Source organism: Lontra canadensis, unplaced genomic scaffold, assembly GCF_010015895.1.
Source record: "Lontra canadensis isolate GAN:19392208 unplaced genomic scaffold, GSC_riverotter_1.0 scaffold10, whole genome shotgun sequence".
Taxonomy (NCBI): Eukaryota; Metazoa; Chordata; class Mammalia; order Carnivora; family Mustelidae; genus Lontra; species Lontra canadensis.
The window spans coordinates 11,521,352-11,540,758 of record NW_022631004.1 but is presented as its reverse complement, the minus strand read 5'-3'; the positions used below and the strand labels follow the sequence as shown (position 1 = coordinate 11,540,758).

Genomic DNA, 19,407 nt, shown 5'->3' with positions numbered 1-19,407 from the left:
ACCCCAACCCGTACTTCCACTATACCCTAGGTAATAATCAGTCACAAATTCTGTTGATTCTACTTTAAATACATCCCTTTCTTCTGAATACAATTCACATGGCCTTTTGGTTAAATCCTCATAATTTTCACCTGGATACTACCTATTCAGTCTTCACATTGTCCAGCCCCGACATTCCCGAGTTTAAATTTTATCAATGTCTCCTCATTTAAAGTCTAAAATCCCTAGAAGTCTTACAGTAAGCACAATCTGATTTTTGTCTATGTATTTTCATGTAACAATTACACATTTGTTCCCTGAATGAATGTAAACTCCTTAGGTAGAGATGCCATATTACCATTATCATCACAATAAATATGTAGAATGAATAAACACTTCAGTCTTTCTTGCCACTCCCCCATACCTACCCAGTTATCAGAAATACCAAATTACTTGCGGTTCTGCCATTAGGCCATGTGCTCCTGTTTCTATACTTTTATATATGCTGTGCCCCCTCTAAAATGCCTCCACTTGATTCCCCACCTGACAAGGCTTTATATTTATCCTTAAGATTCAGGTGAACCATCACCTCTTTTAGAAAAAAATTTTAAAACATTGCTCCTAATATTCCATTGCATTCACATGCTCCCGTGTGTTTATTTACTATACTCTATTGTAATTATTTATTTGCCTATTGTTTCCACCAAACTAATAAGGGCTTAAGGGCAGAAACAGTGATTCTCTTTAACTGTATCCCCAGTATCTTTTAAGTGCCTGGCACTTAAAAGGCCGTAAATAAATATCTAATGAATAAAGCACGAGTCTGTTTTGTAATGGGAATGCCAGATTACATCTCTGCAGTCTAAGTTTGTGGTCAAACAAAAAACCAAAAGTTACAAGAGTATTAATCTCTTAAAAATATATATAGGGTCGCCTGGGTGGCTCAGTGAGTTAAGCATCCCACTCTTCGTTTTGGTTCTGGTCATAATCTCAGTCAGGAGATCAAGCCCCGCATGGGTCCCCACACTCGCTGTGGAGTCAGCTTGAGATTCTCTCTCTCCTTCTGTCTATGTCCCTCCCCGCTCTCTCAAAATAGATAAATAAGATCTTTAAAAATATATATAACATTCCACTGTGTAACATTTTAGATTCAAAAGGAAGTAACCCCAAATGAATAGTCATCTTAGCTCCATTTTGGAAATAAGTAATGTATATAATCATGAATAACTTTATAAAAATTGCTTATGTTACTTTTTGAGAGGGATAAGAGAAGATAACATTTCTGGCCTAAAAATTATCTGTATCACAACAAAGTATTCCACACTCATGTCGAAGATGTCCCAGGGTCAGTTATAAAAGCTAATTTTTGAAAACATTTTCTTTTAAACTAGCTAAATTCAGCAAAACTATTTTTTTCAAAGGCTCAATAAATTAAACACTGTCTTATCAAATCAATTTATGTTTATAGGTACCACCTAAATCATTCTACTTTATATCAAGTTGTTTAAAACAGACCCCCTCATCAGAAAGTAAATATAAATAGATTTTAAGATCGATGGATAGAGTCAGAGACTTTGTCTGCATCTTCTTACTCTACCACACACATTAACAGAACTCAAATTATAATAGCAAATGTTATGCTAACAGAAGAGCTGACTTTTTAACGACTTTTGTCAAAGTACCAAATATGGACTCCCATAGCCATGCTACTGATTCAAGACACAAGGAAGAGAGCCAAAAGTCTTGCCCACACGGAAGAAAAGAAAAATATTTCTGCTCTCTTAACACTGAAGACTTGTTTCAAGCATGCTCTTAAAAAAAAAAAAAAAAAAACAACTTTGGTAACAGCTTTATTATCTGAAGACAAAAACAAAACTTAAAATTCACTTAAGTGCACAATCTTGTGCTCCATTAATATTCTATCCTTTTGAGGCCACAAATTTTAGAAGCAGAATGCTAACAATGAATCAAAGGACAATTTTCATATATGCTGAAAATACCTGTTTAACCTTCAGTTAACAAGTTGTTTTTTACAGAACTGTATAGAAATAATTTTAAGAGCTGTCATTTTATATCTAATAACTCACTTTAGTCTCATATTTAAGTACAAAAATTTCTATAATCATTTTTTAAAAGGTAAATAGTCGGCAAACTGAAAAGGACTGTTTTCTTGAATCTTAGCTGGAGATGTTTTCTACAATATTAAAATGGTTACATGTGGGCTCCTAGGTGGCTCAGTGAGTTAAGCCTCTGCCTTTGGCTCGGGTCATGATCTTAGGGTCCTGGGATCGAGCCCCACATCCGGCTCCCTGCTTAGCAGGGAGCATGCTCCCCCCTCTCTCACTCTGCCTGCCTCTCTCTCTACTTGTGATCTCTATCAAATAAATAAATAAAAATCTTTAAAAATAAAATGGTTACATCTAAGATAGACTATTCTTTCATCTCTCACTCTAAATGACAAAACATTTCCTTCGCACATATTTTTCCTTCTGAGGGCAGAGGGAAAAAAACAGCATTAAACCAAAACATAATGCTAAAAGGCAAATGGTTTAAAAATTTTTAAAAGCAGGGCGTCGACTGACTCAGTCCATAGAGCTCAGGAATCTCAATCTCCCGGGTCATGAGTTCAAGCCCCACACTGAGAACGGAGTCTACTTGGAAAAAATAAATATAAATAAATAAATAGGTAGATAGCTAAATAAAAATTTTAAAAGCATTTATCTTTACTTGAAAACTTCTGTGGAATAATTTCAATAATATGATGAACATGACTTCTTGCACAAAAATTACACAACTGAGATGATGTGTTTTGAGAAGATAGTGCCATAAAGACTCTGAAATGCTAAGTCCTCACTTCTACATATAAGTAGTTTGTGTTAAAAAAAAAAAAGTAGTTTGTGTGGAAGCAATAAGTCACAAACACCTCATGAAATGTTCTTAGGTTGTTGGTTCCCAATTACTGTAGAGTGGACAATTTTAAAAACAAAAAAGTAGAATTAGTGGCATAAATGAATTCATCATGTTATCAAGGAAGTTATTCAACAGTTTTGGCATCAAAAGCATTCTATCTGACCAAACCTAGTTTGAGTATCTTATAACCATTAAGTAGAAAGCCTAAACTTTATTTCCATTGTAAGTCCCTCCTCAGGTATAGAGGTTGAAATATGCATCCTCAAAGAGTAAAGGGAAGGCTTAATCTCTTCTCAGAGATTTTTCAACAGAGGTAACTAAGATCAAGATAGAATAGTGTGCTTTATAACTGAAATGAAGGAAAACATATGATAGAAAAAGAATAATTTTTTGATAGATAGGGTAGCCATTAGCTTTTCTTGCCCTGAACTAAATATTTGTAAAGTTACCAACTCAAATCAATAATAAAATGACAGAAAATAGGTTTTTAGAGTGTTTGAAGTAAATAAATCCATAATTTCTAGTAAAAAAGGAAAACCCATTAAACACTTCAATACATACTACACCTTCCTGTGGGCAACCCTCCATGGAAAAATATAAAAAGATTTAGTTGGATTTTCCACTCAGTTAAATCAGTCCTATAACTAATGAAATGATGGCTCTAAAAGCTTCATAAAAGTTAACACTACTTTAGGGCGCCTGGGTGGCTCAGTGGGTTAAGCTGCTGCCTTCGGCTCAGGTCATGATCTCAGGGTCCTGGGATCGAGTCCCGCATCGGGCTCTCTGCTCAGCAGGGAGCCTGCTTCCCTCTCTCTCTCTGCCTGCCTCTCTGTCTACTTGTGATCTCTCTCTGTCAAATAAATAAATAAAATCTTTAAAAAAAAAAAAAAAAAAGTTAACACTACTTTAATCATTTGTCTTAGTATCTGAGTTAGAAGATTTTTTAAAAATAACAATTTACATCCTATAGAGTAGTAATGTAAGAGAATACAATCATGATCTGCTTATCTTCCCTTAAAAAACAAAATAATACCAGAATATTTAACTTAGAAAAAAGGTGAACAGAATAAATCACATATAAAGATGTATAATTAAAAGATAAAGTATACTTTATATCATGAGCTGCAAAGGAGGCACTAATATTTTAAAGCAAAATCCAAAAATTATGGTTCCTTAGTGAGAACTGTGGCAGAAAAGCAGTATGTTCATTAAGTTTTTCAGGAAAACAACTTACATTATCACCTGGTAATATTTAGTATTACTGGTCTCATGAGGCTATGTGGTCACTACACAGAAATATAAACACACTTGGAATAAAATTAAGAGACTACCTAAAAGAGCCCTTATTCTATGTGGCTAATGTTTCAGTACTTAAATGATATAATAGAAGCAAAAACTAGATTAAAATTATTCTGTGATGGTCCAAATATTTCAAGTTTGTCCAGTTTACAAAGGAATACAAAATATATATTTAACACTTAAACCTGTAAATCATGTATGAAGATGTACATTTCCCAAAATGCATCAAAGAATATTTGAATATATATACTCTGAGAAAAACGAGTTACAACGAAGACTACTTAAGGTCTTACTAACATCTAGATTAAGAGACTAGCAATTAAAGGACAACAGTGACATCTAGTGGACATTTCAAATATATGCCGCATAGCTTAGATCAAACTTTATTTTCAGTGTCACATAATTCAACCTGCCAGAGGGATTATATGATAAACCTTTAATTTTACACCAAAAAAAGCCATCTCTATTCCCAAAAGGTTGCTCAATATGAATAGACTTAGAGTGATAAATACAAAATATTTAACAAAGTATATCTCAAGTCCTTAAAACAGTAAACGCAGATTAAATGTATCATATGACTAAAAGGGCTAGCAAAAAGCCCAATGTAATTATGGTAATAAAAAGAATCTAAAATATTCTGAATGAAAAAAGCCCTGGGTAAAATGAAGAAACTGACAAAGAAAAATGAAGAACTGATCTATTTATGAATTTATTCAAGCATGGAAAGTACATATTAACCAGTATGGTCACATAAAATAAATATTTTTAAACGAAAAAAAGAATATTTTACTTAATGTGATTTTTTTAAAGACAAATTCGTAGTCAAGAAAATTTATAGGACCATTCCTTTTTTTTATATGTTCAGTTAGCCACTGTATAGTAGTTTTTGATGTACTGTTCAATGATTCATTAGTTTCATATAACACCCAGTGCTCATCACTACATCAGTTTCGTATAACACCCAGTGCTCATCACAACATGTGCGCTCCTCAATACCCATCACCTGGCCGACCCCATCACGTGCCCCCCTCTGAAACCCTCAGTTTGTTTCCCAAAGTCCATAGTCTCTCATGGGTCATCTCCCTCTCTGATTTTCTCCCCCTTCCATTTTCCATCCCTTCCCCTATGGCTCTCTGTGCTATTCCATATATTCAATGTGTGAGTGAAACCATATGATTATTCTGTTTTCTGCTTGACTTATTTCACATTCCGTAAAAGCAAAGGAAGATAACTGGAATAAGACCAGGTGGTCATCTCAAAAAAGTTGCAAACTTACCTCAAAGGATGAAAAAATTAAAAAAACAAAATATCTGTGGGTGACAATGTCCTTATTCATCAACACATAAACAAATTTCACAAAGAAACAACACTGCATTTAATGAGTAAGTAATGAAAGTATATGTGATTCTTATTAAGCTATTTTGTTACTAACTCAGGGAAGAAATATAAATGTAGAGACAGGGTCTTTATTATAAACACTAACTCAAATAAGAGTCCAGGCCACAAATTGGCTGGAAGTCTTTCAAAAATCACAGGTGCTTCCCAGATCTCTCAGAATCACCTAATTCAAAAGATTTTAATGATTGTTTGAACTCAATGACTTTCTGACAAGAAAAGATGCAAAGGGCCAGAACTTTTCAAGTACAAAGTTCAAACTCACTGAAAGTATCTCTGAAATGTAAATATTTTAGCATTAATAACATTCAGGTCACAAAAGCATTATCCTGATAGCTTCGAAAAGTTATATAGCAGATAAATAAATTGGGGTATATTCAAACAATGATACTCCAGGAATATAGAAAAATGAAGTACTGCTATACACACAACATGGATGGACTGTCAAAAAATTAGGCTGAGTGAAAGAAGCCTCACAATAAGTTATACCGTCTGTGATTCCATTTATATGACATGCTAGAACAGAATAAAATGATCTATATAATAAATGAATGAACGAATGAATGAGCAAACAAAAAAATTAGAACAACACTTACCTCTGAGAGTAGCATAGAGATGGAGATTGGTTGGGAAGAGATACGAGGAAATTTAATGGGGTAGTGAAAATGTTCTATATGTTAATAGGAGTCAGGGTTACAGATATGTTTTTGCATTTGTGAAAACTCACAAATATATTTAAGATTTGTGGAAACTGCACATAAACTGTACCTTAAAAAATGAACCTGAAGCAGATATTCAAAACTCCAGTTATCGTATATTACTCTGAGGTATTTGCGGTGATAAGTACAAATTTCTGCGAGTTATTTTGAAATGCATATAAAAATTAGATGAATTGATGGACAGTTAATAATAAAGCAAAACACTGATAATTACAGATTCTAGGAGGTGAGTATACTGCGGTTTACTATATACAATTCAGCTTTTCTATACATCTGAAAATTTCTGTAATAAAACACTAGGAAAAAAATAAGATGACAAATGAATCAAAAAAATTTTTAAATATAAAAAATTAAAAATGCTTTCTTAAATATTAACAATATTCCTTTTATGTATTAACATTTTAATCTGTCTAATCTAATGTCAAATGTGACTCTTTTCTAAAGAGCAAGAGTCACAGAACATATTTTTTAAAATGTGAAAAACATACCCGAATTTCTTGAAGATTGTGAAAATTATTTCCTACTCTGACTGAGATCTTGCTTGGAGTATAGCTTTCATCAGATTTGTAGTCTGCATAAATACATAATGTCTTCACTGTTGTTTTTCTTCTAAAAGCAATAAAATAAAAACATGCTCCTTATCATGTGGAAAGATTATATCCAAGTATCTTCTGATCATAGTTTGCTAAAATGAGTACTTCAATTAACAATTCCCAATTCCCTTCATTTTAACAATGATGAAAATGAACAACAAGTAAAAATACAATACACATTTATATAGGCATCTCTTATCTAAAACATGGTCAAGAACCAGATGTGAGCAAATTAAAAACATTTAAACCAAACTAAGTATCTTAAAGTGCAAATAAGCATTAAGAATTTCAATTCTCTTCATTTGTATTTTAGACAAATAAATTATTCTAACAAGCTTGGTTTTCTTTACTAGTTAATTTCTTTCCTATGTCAATACTTGAAAATAACTAGCTAAGTAAGAAATTAAGTCCAGCAAAAACAATATCATTTGTAATATATTTTTATAATATGTAAATATATATTATAGAGTATATAATAGTATAATTTTAAAACATCTCAAGAAATAAAGTTCTGCCGTTTTCAAAATATACATATCTTTGGAAAAAAAGCAAGACTATATAACACAAAATTAATCTCAGAAAAAAATGCAAGTGGCCAAAAAACATGAAAATATGTTTAATCTCTAATAATCACAAGAAATAGGAATTAATCACTCAGACATTAGTTTTGTTATCACACTGAAAAATATTAAAATGACTGATAACACCCAAATTTGATTAGAAAAAGGTACTTTCATAATCAGTTAGTAGGTATACAACCTTTGACACATGAATTAAACTCTAAGAATGCATCAGAAAACCAAAATAACACAACTACTTAAAAATGGATGCAGAAAAATGTTTACCATCCTGGGGTTAAATTACTGAAAAATCATAAGCAACCTAAGTATCCATCTCAATAGGGAATTAGCTAAGTAAATTATATCCATTCTATGAAATCCTATACAACTATTTAAAACAATCAAACACATATAAGTTAGGGGAAAAAGGAGATTACAAAACAGTATATATAGAAGGACTACATTCTGGGGAAAACAAAAAAAAACTTGAAAAGCATATAAATCTCTATATATGTATAGGTATATATGTTTTATATATATATTTATATACATACAATATAGATAGATGTAGATAGAATCATATAAAAAAGCAAAAGTGACTAGTTTGGTGGAGCAGAACTATGGGAGAGCTTTTTTTTCTTCTTTATGATTTATATATTTTCTGAATAATTTTTTTTACATTGAGCATGTGCTATTTGGGTCATTAGGGGAAAAAAAAAAACACTAGACAATTTTAAACATCAACCAAAAAACCAATAAGAAGGCTATTAAATGTGCTTTAAAAGTTAAGTTCTGGTATAAAATGGCACTAACTTAATAACAATGAGCTCCTTGAACAGAAGTAGTCTGTGTCAAAAGTCAACCTATAAAAACAGCAGGGGATCTGTAGCTCTTAGTGAGGGGACCAAACTTCTATAACCCAAGCTATTCATCAGAAAGGAATGGGGAAAGTTAAGAACTTTTCCTCAAATAATAAAGACAGATCAAGATATAAAACACTAAATACCCAGGAACTGCTGACAGGATTAAATACCATTACCAGGTTTTCAGAAGGGGCCAGGGGTATCAAACTGACATATTTTCTTTCTCGCAGGCCAGGAAGGAGACATGAGAGGAAGCAAATAAAGAAGGGAAAATTTTGAAGGGCATCCAAAAGATCTTTTTCCCTGATGAGCCAGAAGCAGGCTGTGAAAGGTCTTTCTTATTGTGGAAAGATCAAAGATCATGAAGATTACCCTTGAGGGCTTTTGCTTTTCCTTTTTTAACAAAAACAGATCTAAAGGGCCAAGCTGTTTGCTCAGAATAATTTTATCTCCAAGTTATGAAATTCAAGAGCACTTAAGTCACTGGAACTTGCAAGACAATCAGGGTGAGGTGAGAAAGGCAAAGAAGGGTTAACAACAATAATGACTATAAAAACAACAGCAACAAAAGAAAAGAGCAAGTGGATACTCTAGCCCAGAAGTAAGGCTTCTATTTACTCATCTACCTTGGATATAGATGCTATTACCAACTTCATTTTATTGATTTAGAAAAAGAAAAACAGTAACACCCAGGTTAATACTAACTGGCTTAAGGTAAAAGCTAGGAGGTAGGCACAGTTGGAGTTGAAACATGTTGTCTATCCATCTGCCTCACATGATCTTAACCACTCTCGCATTCCTGTTAATTAATTGTACTTATTCAACAGTCATTGATACCAGTTTACAGTAATATGGCAGTATCTGAATTTTAGCTGCCGTAAGTTCTTAAGACCCATGTATTCCCGGAAAGCATAATGTATAATTTGCTTTATATTTGTAAAGGGAACTATGACCTCAATGAAAGTTTAAACACTGTTACTCTAAAAGGTACCTATACAGCCTTTTAAAATTGTTTATCAATTTTATCTCACGGTGAAATAAAAACATAATAGTGCACAGAAACCAAGCTACGTGTCAAATAGCGACGCATGAGGGAAGATTAAATGCACAGGTTCCTGAGACATCGTGGTAGCTACTCGAATTGCTCAAATCATCATTATAATAATAAGCATCATACTGCACGCTTACTCAATGCAAGCACCATGCTAAACGCTTAGGATAAAGTACTGTAGGAAAGGAGAAGAAAGAGGATAACACTTCCCCATTTCTGATGCCATATGTAACACTCTCAGCCTCTCCTCACCCACCCCTCCCTTTCTGCTGAGAAACACCTGCTGGCAGAACACACACATTGACTTTGTTCCTTCATGCCACAAAGTTAATAGAGGCAGGCTCTATCTGGCCCAACACTTTCATGACTGGATGGACAAGTCTGTTTAATGCTAGGGGTTAATATTAGGAAACACACTTAACTGCAAATATAAGCCCCTTTCTCAAGAATCAGCTTTGTCAGTTTTAAAAGAATGATATCTTGGACTCCACCCACTGACTCCTGGATAATTTCTCAATTCATTGGGAACCCATAAAATTGAAAGAGAAGACATTAGTGACAGATGCTCCTGGATGCCAACCTAACAGTCCTTTTTCCCTTCCTTCTTCATAGCTTCCTGCTAAAAGACTATTCCCCAGCTTCCTTTAAAGCTAGATATAACCATATGACTAAGTTATGGCCAGTAAGATTTGAATCAAATGACTATATTTTATAAGGTTTCTTTAAAGGAAGAAATGCCCCCACCTACTCCTTCCTGATGCCTGGCACACGGACATGATGGGTAAAATTCCAGCAAGCACTTATGAGGTGACCTTGAGGATAGAACTCAAGCTAAGAATGGTAGAATGGAAAGAGAAGGAATCTGGATCCACAATACATACACTATGGGCTGTCATACCACTTCTGAACTGCCAGGTTCTTCTTATTGAAGAGAAAGAGAAAATAAATTTCCACTTGTTTAAAGCACTGTTATTAGAAGCTCTATTACCAAAAACAAAAACAAAAAAATAAAACCAAACAAAACAAAACAAAAACCCAAGCAGCAGCAGCAGCTGTGTTGCTAAACGTTCTTATTTCTATTTAATACAGCATTATCATGCCCACATTACAGATAAGGAAACAGAGGCTCAGATTCAGGGTAAGCAAACAGTCTCATTTACACATCCAGTAAAGCACAGACTCAGAATTTGAATCTATGTCTGTATGACTACTGTATGTAAGAGTAGTTACTAACTCCTGAGGTACAAGACTTAAAACTAAAAAACAAAATAGTTGTAATATTCTGTTTATCATTCCCGGTTAACATTCTAGATACATTATAACTAAGAAACTGAGACACAAAGCGCCCACATACTTGCCTAATACAAAAGGCAAACAAATGGTTTACATATATAATAAGTGACTACATTCCCCATTGTTCCTCATACCATAGTGGAAAACGTCCCCTTTGTGTAAAAGTTATTTTTTTATCAATATAAACAGAATACTAAAAGGAAAGTTTTTACTGAAGGTTAATACAACAAATATCATGTTTTAATAGGAACATAAGACCTCAGTGTGATTGTTTCAACAGATATGGTTAAAAACAAAACCCAAACAGTCAGGGATGTCTCCACATGAAGAAATAACTGTTACAGGACTTAGCCCTACCCCCAACATAAACAACTAAATGCAACCACAAATGAAACGACTATCTGCAGACACTAAACAACAGGCAGCATTAAGAATCCTGAGAGAATGGCCATGAATGAGGTGAGCACTATGTACAACTGTGCTTTCTGATTGAAGGCAATTTCTAGACTGCAATGCAGGGAGGGCACAGTCTAATAGAATCTTTCAGTCTCATTAAGTTGAGGAAGGAGCTATCCTACAGAAAAACTCTAGAAGTCTGCATGGAGTATCCTGCACATGCATAGGGTGAAATTCTACAAAGACAAGCAAAGAACAGCATTGCTGGGAAAGAAACATTACAGGAAAACAGCTAACAATCCCCAGAGGTCACAAAGGGTAGGGAATCACTGGAGTTCCCAAAAACCAAAGTGGAGAATATGAATACCTCTTCAAATATCTAGCATATTCGTTTGAGATCCCAGAAGGGTCAAGCCCTATCATACCTAGGTTAATCTTGCCCAAGGTAAGTGATCTTGAAGTGTGGTCTGGGGACCTGTGGAGGACTTAGAAGAGCTTTTCTGGGGATCAACAAGGTCTCAACTGTTTTTCTAATAATCCCAAGATGTTACTTGCCATTTCCAGAATCATTCTCTTATGAGTACACGGTAGAGTATTTCAAATGCTATCTGAAATGGAATATTGCAAAAGATTTAACGAAGAAGCATATATGAGACTTCAGCTCTTCTCTCTTAAGCCAGACACAAAAGACATTAACACCAAAAAAAGTAAATGGATAACATTATTCTCGCTATTCTTTGTTTTCTAAGAGATAGTTATTTTTCATTAAAAAAATGTTATTCATGCAAGCATATAATAGGTTAATCATTATTTAATTTTGGATGAATAAAGACTCTAAAATACTTCAGCTACAATTTCTAATATGGTAAATACTGACAGATACAAAAAATAAGCAAAAGAGACCCAGATAAAAGTTTGTAAAACCAAAAAACTTAAAAGAACTACTGCTCCAGAGCAGGGATCAGCAAAACAGTGCTCACAGGCCAAATGTGGCCCACCACTTACTCCTGTGAATAAAGTCTTATTTAAACAAAGAAGCACCCATTCATTTACCTACTGTCCACAGCTGCTTTGCACAGCAAATTTGAGCAGCTGCAACAGCCTACAGCATGGTTTGCATGGCCTAAAATATTTACAACCTATCTTACTACAAAAAAAGTTTTCTGAACCCCACCTGACAGTAAAAGGTACTGTAGTCCCACTGTAAAGAGATCAACCCTCAAAAAAGATCAAGCTGATTCTTTTTTTTTTTTTTTTTTTAAGATTTTATTTGACAAGAGGGCAACAGAATCAGAGTTTGTAGGGGGACAAACAGGCTTGCCTGGTCAGGGAAGTCAGCTCTTTGCCAAGACCCCGGGATCATGACCTGAAGGTGGAAGCAGACACCGAGGACTGGACCACCCAGGTGTCCCAGAGGTCTTTACACCAGGTGAAGCAGCATGCTTTGTAGCCAGCCAGAAAAAGCACACCTTGAAATGGGAGGTAAAGTCAGAAGGGAGGTCGATCCTAGGCTTTACTAAAAGCTGCTAAGGGCCAGAGAATGGAAAAAACTCCTAAGTTACAAAAAAGCCCCATAAAGTTAGAGAAGTGGGCAGGACAGATGGACGTGGGCTGTGGGGACAGCTGGGCTGGAGGCCACGGCTCAGACCCCGGAACTGGAGGCTGGAGAAAGCATGGATGCCACCTTTGGAGTACATCCACCAAGAGCCCTTGCTTCCCAGTCGGGCCCAAGAATGCAGCTGCTTTCCTCAGACAAGGGATCAAGCTGATTCTTAAGTAACTTAACTGCCTGCCAGAACAAAGTCCAACCCTCTTTTAAAACAAAACAATAGATTGCACTCAACAAAATTTACTAAATCCTGCATCCAATCAAAAATTACTATAAAGAGGGCACCTGGGTGGCTCAGTTGGTTAAGCTACTGCCTTTGGCTAAGGTCATGATCCCAGAGTCCCGTGAGTCCGGCATCTGGCTCCCAGCTCCACAGGGAGTCTGCTTCTCCCTCTGACTGTCTCCTCTGTCATGCTCTCTCTCATACTCTCTCTCAAATAAATAAATAAAATTTTAAAAAATTACTATAAAGAATCAGAAAAATGTAACTCATAATGAAAAAAATCAGTCAATAAAGATATGGAAAAGACAGAGATGACAGAATCAAAAGATAAGAAATTAAAAGAGAAAATATAAATACCTACAGGTATATAATGAACCATTCAAAACTTGTGACTTAAAAAAATTATTTTGTTTGTGAATCTGGAATTTGGGCAGGACTCAGAAGGGAAGTTCTACACAGCATCAGGTGTGGCAACCTGACTTGGGAGCTAAAGGATCTGCTTCCAAGACAGCTCACTAATATGGTTGGAAAGCTGGTGCTGGTTATTGGCTGGGAGCTTATTGGCTAAGGCTTTGGCCTTTGGTTCATTTCCTCATGGGCTTCCCCATGTGATGTGGGTTTTCTCACAGCATGATAGAGGAGTATCAGGGAGAGAATCGCAAAAAGAGAGAAAACAAGGTAGAAGTTGTATACTTTCTATGACCCAGGCTTAGAAATAACAGTGTCATAACATCCATATTCTCAGGCAACAGATCCATAAGGGCCTGACCAGTTTCAAGCGAGGAGACATAGATGCCATCTCTTGATTAGGCAGTAGCGAAGTTGTAGAAGGGCATGTGCAATAGAAAATAATGTTGTGGAACACCTGGGTGGCTCAGTCAGTTAAGCATCTGTCTTTGGCTCAGGTCATGGTCCTGGGGTCCTGGAATTGAGCCCCACATCATCGGGCTCCCTGCTCAGTGAGGGTCCTGCTTCTCCCTCACCCCAAAGTCGGGCTCTTTGTGGTGCTCTCTGTCATGCGTTCTCTCAAATAAATAAAATCTCTTAAAAAAAAGAAATAAATGTGGAAAATATAGTCTGTTATAAAGATGCTCCAAGAATTAAAAGAAAACAGCACAATATGGAGAGATGAAAAATATTTTTAAAAATTGGAATTTGTAGACATGAAAAAAAATCTGAAATAAAAAATTCACTGGATGTATGAACAGTTTAAATATTGCAGAAGACTGTGAACATAATGATATAACTACAGAAACTCTCCAGAATTAACGATAGAAAACAAAAATGTCTCATCCCTCATTGAAAGAAATAGAATGTCAGTGATCTGCGAGACAGTATAAAGCAGACAAACATGTCATTCAAGTCTCAGGAAAAAAGGGGGTTAGATGGAAATCATTTGAAGAAATTATAGCCAAAATTTTTCCATATTCAATGAAAAGTACCCAATGATTCATGAAGGTCAATGAACTATAAGAAAGATAAACACAAAGAAATCCACATCGGGATAAGTCATAATTACATGGCTTCAAAAAAAATAGTGATAAAGAAAAAAACCTTAAAAGCAGCAGGCAGAGGGGATGAGGAGACACATTAAATACAGAGAAACAAAGATAAGAAAGACAACAAACTTCATATCAGAAAAAAGGATGGAAGAGCATCTTTAAAATGTTAAAGAAAACAAACAACCTACAGTTAAGTATCTGGTGAAATACATCTTAAAAATAAAGACAAGGGGCGCCTGGGTTGCTCAGTGGGTTAAAGCCTCTGCCTTCGGCTCAGGTCAGGATCCCAGGGTACTGATATTGAGCCCCACGTTGGGCTCTCTGCTTGGCAGGGAGCCTGCTTCCTCCTCTCTCTCTTCCTGCCTCTCTGCCTTCTTATGATCTTTGTCTCTCAAATAAAATCTTTAAAAAAAAAAAAATAGGGAGGGAGGAGTCAAGATGGTGGAGTAGCAGCAGGCTGAGATGACATCAGGCAGCAGAAGATCAGCTAGATAGCTTATCAAACCATTGCGAACACCTACAAATCCAACAGGAGATTGAAGAGAAGAAGAGCAACAATTCTAGAAACAGAAAATCGATCACTTTCTGAAAGGTAGGACCGGCGGAGAAGTGAATCCAAAGCGACGGGAAGATAGACCGCGGGGGGAGGGGCCGGCTCCCGGCAAGCCGCGGAGCAACGGAGCACAAAATCAGGACTTTTAAGCCTGTTCCACTGAGGGACATCGCTCCAGAGGCCAAACCGGGGTGAAGCCCACGTGGGGTCAGCGTGGCCTCAGGTCCCGCAGGGTCACAGAAGGATCGGGGTGTCTGAGTGTTGCAGAGTTCGCAGGTGTTAAACCAGGGAAGCTGCCTACAGAGACAGAGGCAATAGTGAGTCTCAACTCGGGGTTACCTTGAACCGTAATCCGTGGCACAGGCCACTGCTCTGTGAGTGGGGTCCCCACAAGATCTGGGGAGACACCCCCTGGAGGAGTAAGGGATCTGCAGGATTCAGAGACTGCAGGGGGAGCTGTGGGCCAGAGACAGAGATGCCTGGTCACAGGCTGGGAGAGCTCAGAGCGCAGAGACGGGAGTGCTTGAGCACTTTTCTCTGAGGGCGCACCGAGGAGTAGGGCCCCGAGCTCTCGGCTCCGCCGGGCCACAGATTGGGAGGCCGCCATTTTTATTCCCATTTTTATTCCTCCGGAACTCTACGGAAAGCGTTCAGGGAACAAAAGCTCCCGAAAGCGAACTGAGCAGATTACTTACCCTGGCCCCTGGTAAGGGCGGTGCAATTCCGCCTCGGGGCAAAGACATTTGCGAATCACTACAACAGGCCCCTCCCCCAGAAAATCAACAAGAAATCCAGGTAAGACCAACTTCACTTACCAAGGAGAACAGTGGAATTCCAGAGGAGGAGAAAACAAAGCATGGAATTCATGGTTTTCTCCCCATGATTCTTTAGTCTTGCAGTTAATTTTTTTTTAATTTTTTTTTCTTCTGATGAATTTTTTTTAACTTTTACCCTTTCCTCTTTTAACGTTTTTTAACTAGTTTATCTTAACAATACCTTTCATAAAAAAATTATAATAATCTTTTTTGAACCTTCATTATTATTGTCATATTTTATCCTTCATTTTATCTAACTTTATTTTTTGTAAACACATGGGGTTTTTATTCTAAAAAATTTGGGGTACAACTTCTGATAATAGATCAAAATATACCCTAAATCTAGCTCCGAGGTTGTTCTAGTCTCCACCCCGAGCAAATTCTCTCCACTTTCTTTTTCTTTATTCTCCCAACCAACTAATTTTATCAACTGCTTTTTTAAAAATTAAAAAAATATATATTTTTTTCTATTTCATCTTTTTTTTTTAAGATTTTATTTATTTATTTGACAGAGAGAGATCACAAGTAGGCAGAGAAGCAGGCAGAGGGAGAGGAGGAAGCAGGCTCCCTGCCGAGCAGGGAGCCCGATGCGGGCCTCCATCCCAGGACTCTGGGATCATGACCTGAGCCGAAGGCAGAGGCTTTAACCCACTGAGCCACCCAGGTGCCGCTCTTTTTCATCATTATAGGCGTATCCCATCACTTCATTGTGTTTACTCTTATACATGTTTTTCATTCTTTATAATTTTGGGAGGTAGTTTCTTCTAAGAGACCAAAATACTCACAAAATTAAGTGAGTGACCCTGTTCTAGTCACCACTCTAATATATATATTTTATTTTTATATTTTTTCTTTATTTGTTTTCTTTTTTTAATTTTCTTTTTTTTCCTGAACTTCTTTTTGTCCCCCTTTCTCCCACCCACGATTTGGGGTCTCTTCTGATTTGGTTAAAGTGTATTTTCCTGGGGTCTTTGCCACCCTTTTAGTATTTTACTTGCTCCTTCATATACTCTTATCTGGACAAAATGACAAGGCGGAAAAATTCACCACAAAAAAAAAAGAACGAGAGGTAGTACCGAAGTCTAGGGACATAATCAATACAGACATTGGTAATATGTCAGATCTAGAGTTCAGAATGACGATTCTCAAGGTTCTAGCCGGGCTCGAAAAAGGCATGGAAGATATTAGAGAAAATCTCTCGGGAGAGATAAAAGCCCTTTCTGGAGAAATAAAAGAACTGAAATCTAACCAAGTTGACATCAAAAAAGCTATTAATGAGGTGCAATCAAAAATGGAGGCTCTTACTGCAAGCATAAATGAGGCAGAAGAAAGAATTAGTGATATAGAAGACCAAATGACAGAGAATAAAGAAGCTGAGCAAAAGAGAGACAAACAAATACTGGACCACGAGGGCAAAATTCGAGAGATAAGTGATACCATAAGATGGAACAAAATTAGAATAATTGGGATTCCAGAAGAAGAAGAAAGAAAGAGGGGAGCAGAAGGTATATTGGAGAGAATTATTGGAGAGAATTTCCCTAATATGGCAATGGAAACAAGCATCAAAATCCAGGAGGTGCAGAGAACACCCCTCAAAATCAGTAAGAATCGGTCCACACCCCGTCACCTGACAGGAAAATTTACAAGTCCTAGTGACAAAGAGAAAATCCTGAAAGCAGCCCAGGAAAAGAAGTCTGTAACATACAATGGTAGAAATATTTGACTGGCAGCAGACTTATCCACAGAGACCTGGCAGGCCAGAAAGAACTGGCATGATATATTCAGAGCACTAAACGAGAAAAACATGCAGCCAAGAATACTATATCCAGCTAGGCTATCATTGAAAATAGAAGGAGAGATAAAAAGCTTCCAGGACAAACAAAAACTGAAAGAATTTGCAAGCACCAAACCAGCTCTACAGGAAATATTGAAAGGGGTCCTCTAAGCAAAGAGAGACCCTAAAAGTAGTAGATCAGAAGAAACAGAGACAATATACAGTAACAGTCACCTTCCAGGCAATACAATGGCACTAAATTCATATCTCTCAATAGTTACCCTGAACGTAAATGGGCTAATGCCCCAGTCAAAAGACACAGGGTATCAGAATGGATAAAAAACCAAAACCCATCAATATGCTGCCTAAAAGGAACTCATTTTAGACCCGAAGAGACCTCCAGATTTAAAGTGAGGGGGTGGAAAACAATTTACCATGCTAATGGACATCAGAAGAAAGCTGGGGTTGCAATCCTTACATCAGATCCATTAGATTTTAAGCCAAAGACTATATAATAAGAGATGAGGAAGGACACTGTATCATACTCAAAGGGTCTGTCCAACACGAAAATCTAACAATTTTAAATATCTATGCCCCTAACGTGGGAGCAGCCAACTATATAAACCAATTAATAACAAAATCAAAGAAACATATCGACAATAGTACAGTAGTAGTAGGGGACTTTAACACTCCCCTCACTGAAATGGACAGATCATCCAAGCAAAAGATCAACAAGGAAGTAAAGGCCTTAAATGACACACTGGACCAGATGGACATCACAGATATATTCAGAACATTTCATCCCAAAGCAACAGAATACACATTCTTCTCTAGTGCACATGGAACATTCTCCAGAATAGATCACATCCTGGGTCACAAATCAGGTCTCAACCAGTATCAAAAGATTGGGATCATTCCCTGCCTATTTTCAGACCACAATGCTCTGAAGCTAGAACTCAATCACAAGAGGAAAGTTGGAAAGAACCCAAATACATGGAGACTAAACAGCATCCTTCTAAAGAATGAATGGGTCAACCAGGAAATTAAAGAAGAATTGAAAAAATTCATGGAAACAAATGATAATGAAAACACAACGGTTCAAAATCGTGGGACACAGCAAAGGCAGTCCTGAGAGGAAAATATATAGCAATACAAGCCTTTCTCAAGAAACAAGAAAGGTCTCAAATACACAACCTAACGCTACACCTAAAGGAGCTGGAGAAAGAACAACAAAGAAAGCCTAAACTGAGCAGGAGAAGAGAAATCTTAAAGATCAGAGCAGAAACCAATGAAATAGAAACCAAAAAAACAATAGAACAAATCAATGAAACTAGGAGCTGGTTCCTTGAAAGAATTAATAAGATTGGTAAACCCCTGGCCAGACTTCTCAAAAAGGAAAGAGAAGGACCCAAATAAATAAAATCATAAATGAAGGAGGAGAGATTACAACCGACACCAAAGAAATACAAACAATTATAAGAACATACTATGCGCAACTCTACGCCAACAAATTTGACAATCTGGAAGAAATGGGTGCATTTCTAGGGACATATAAACTACCACAACTGAACCAGGAAGAAATAGAAAAACTGAACAGACCCATAACCAATAAGGAGATTGAAACAGTTATCAAAAATCTCCAAACAAACAAAAGCCCAGGGCCAGATGCCTTCCCAGGGGAATTCTACCAAACATTTAAAGAAGAACTAATTCCCATTCTCCTGAAACTATTCCAAAAAATAGAAATGGAAGGAAAACTTCCAAACTCATTTTATGAGGCCAGCATCACCTTGATCCCAAAACCAGACAAGGATCCCATCAAAAAAGAGAAGTACAGACCAATATCCTTGATGAACACAGATGCGAAAATTCT

General features: G+C 36.5%; 1 protein-coding gene across 4 annotated transcripts in view; it reads right to left on the bottom strand.

The window, feature by feature from the left end:
* ANAPC10 (anaphase promoting complex subunit 10) overlaps window positions 1-19,407 on the bottom strand; it is a 285,652-nt gene that overhangs the window by 221,477 nt on the left and 44,768 nt on the right. For all 4 annotated transcript variants that reach the window (XM_032855610.1, XM_032855611.1, XM_032855607.1 and 1 more), the window contains exon 4: window positions 6,791-6,911. In XM_032855610.1, the coding sequence (XP_032711501.1) occupies window positions 6,791-6,911 (121 nt within the window). The remainder of the gene's footprint in view (window positions 1-6,790; window positions 6,912-19,407) is intronic.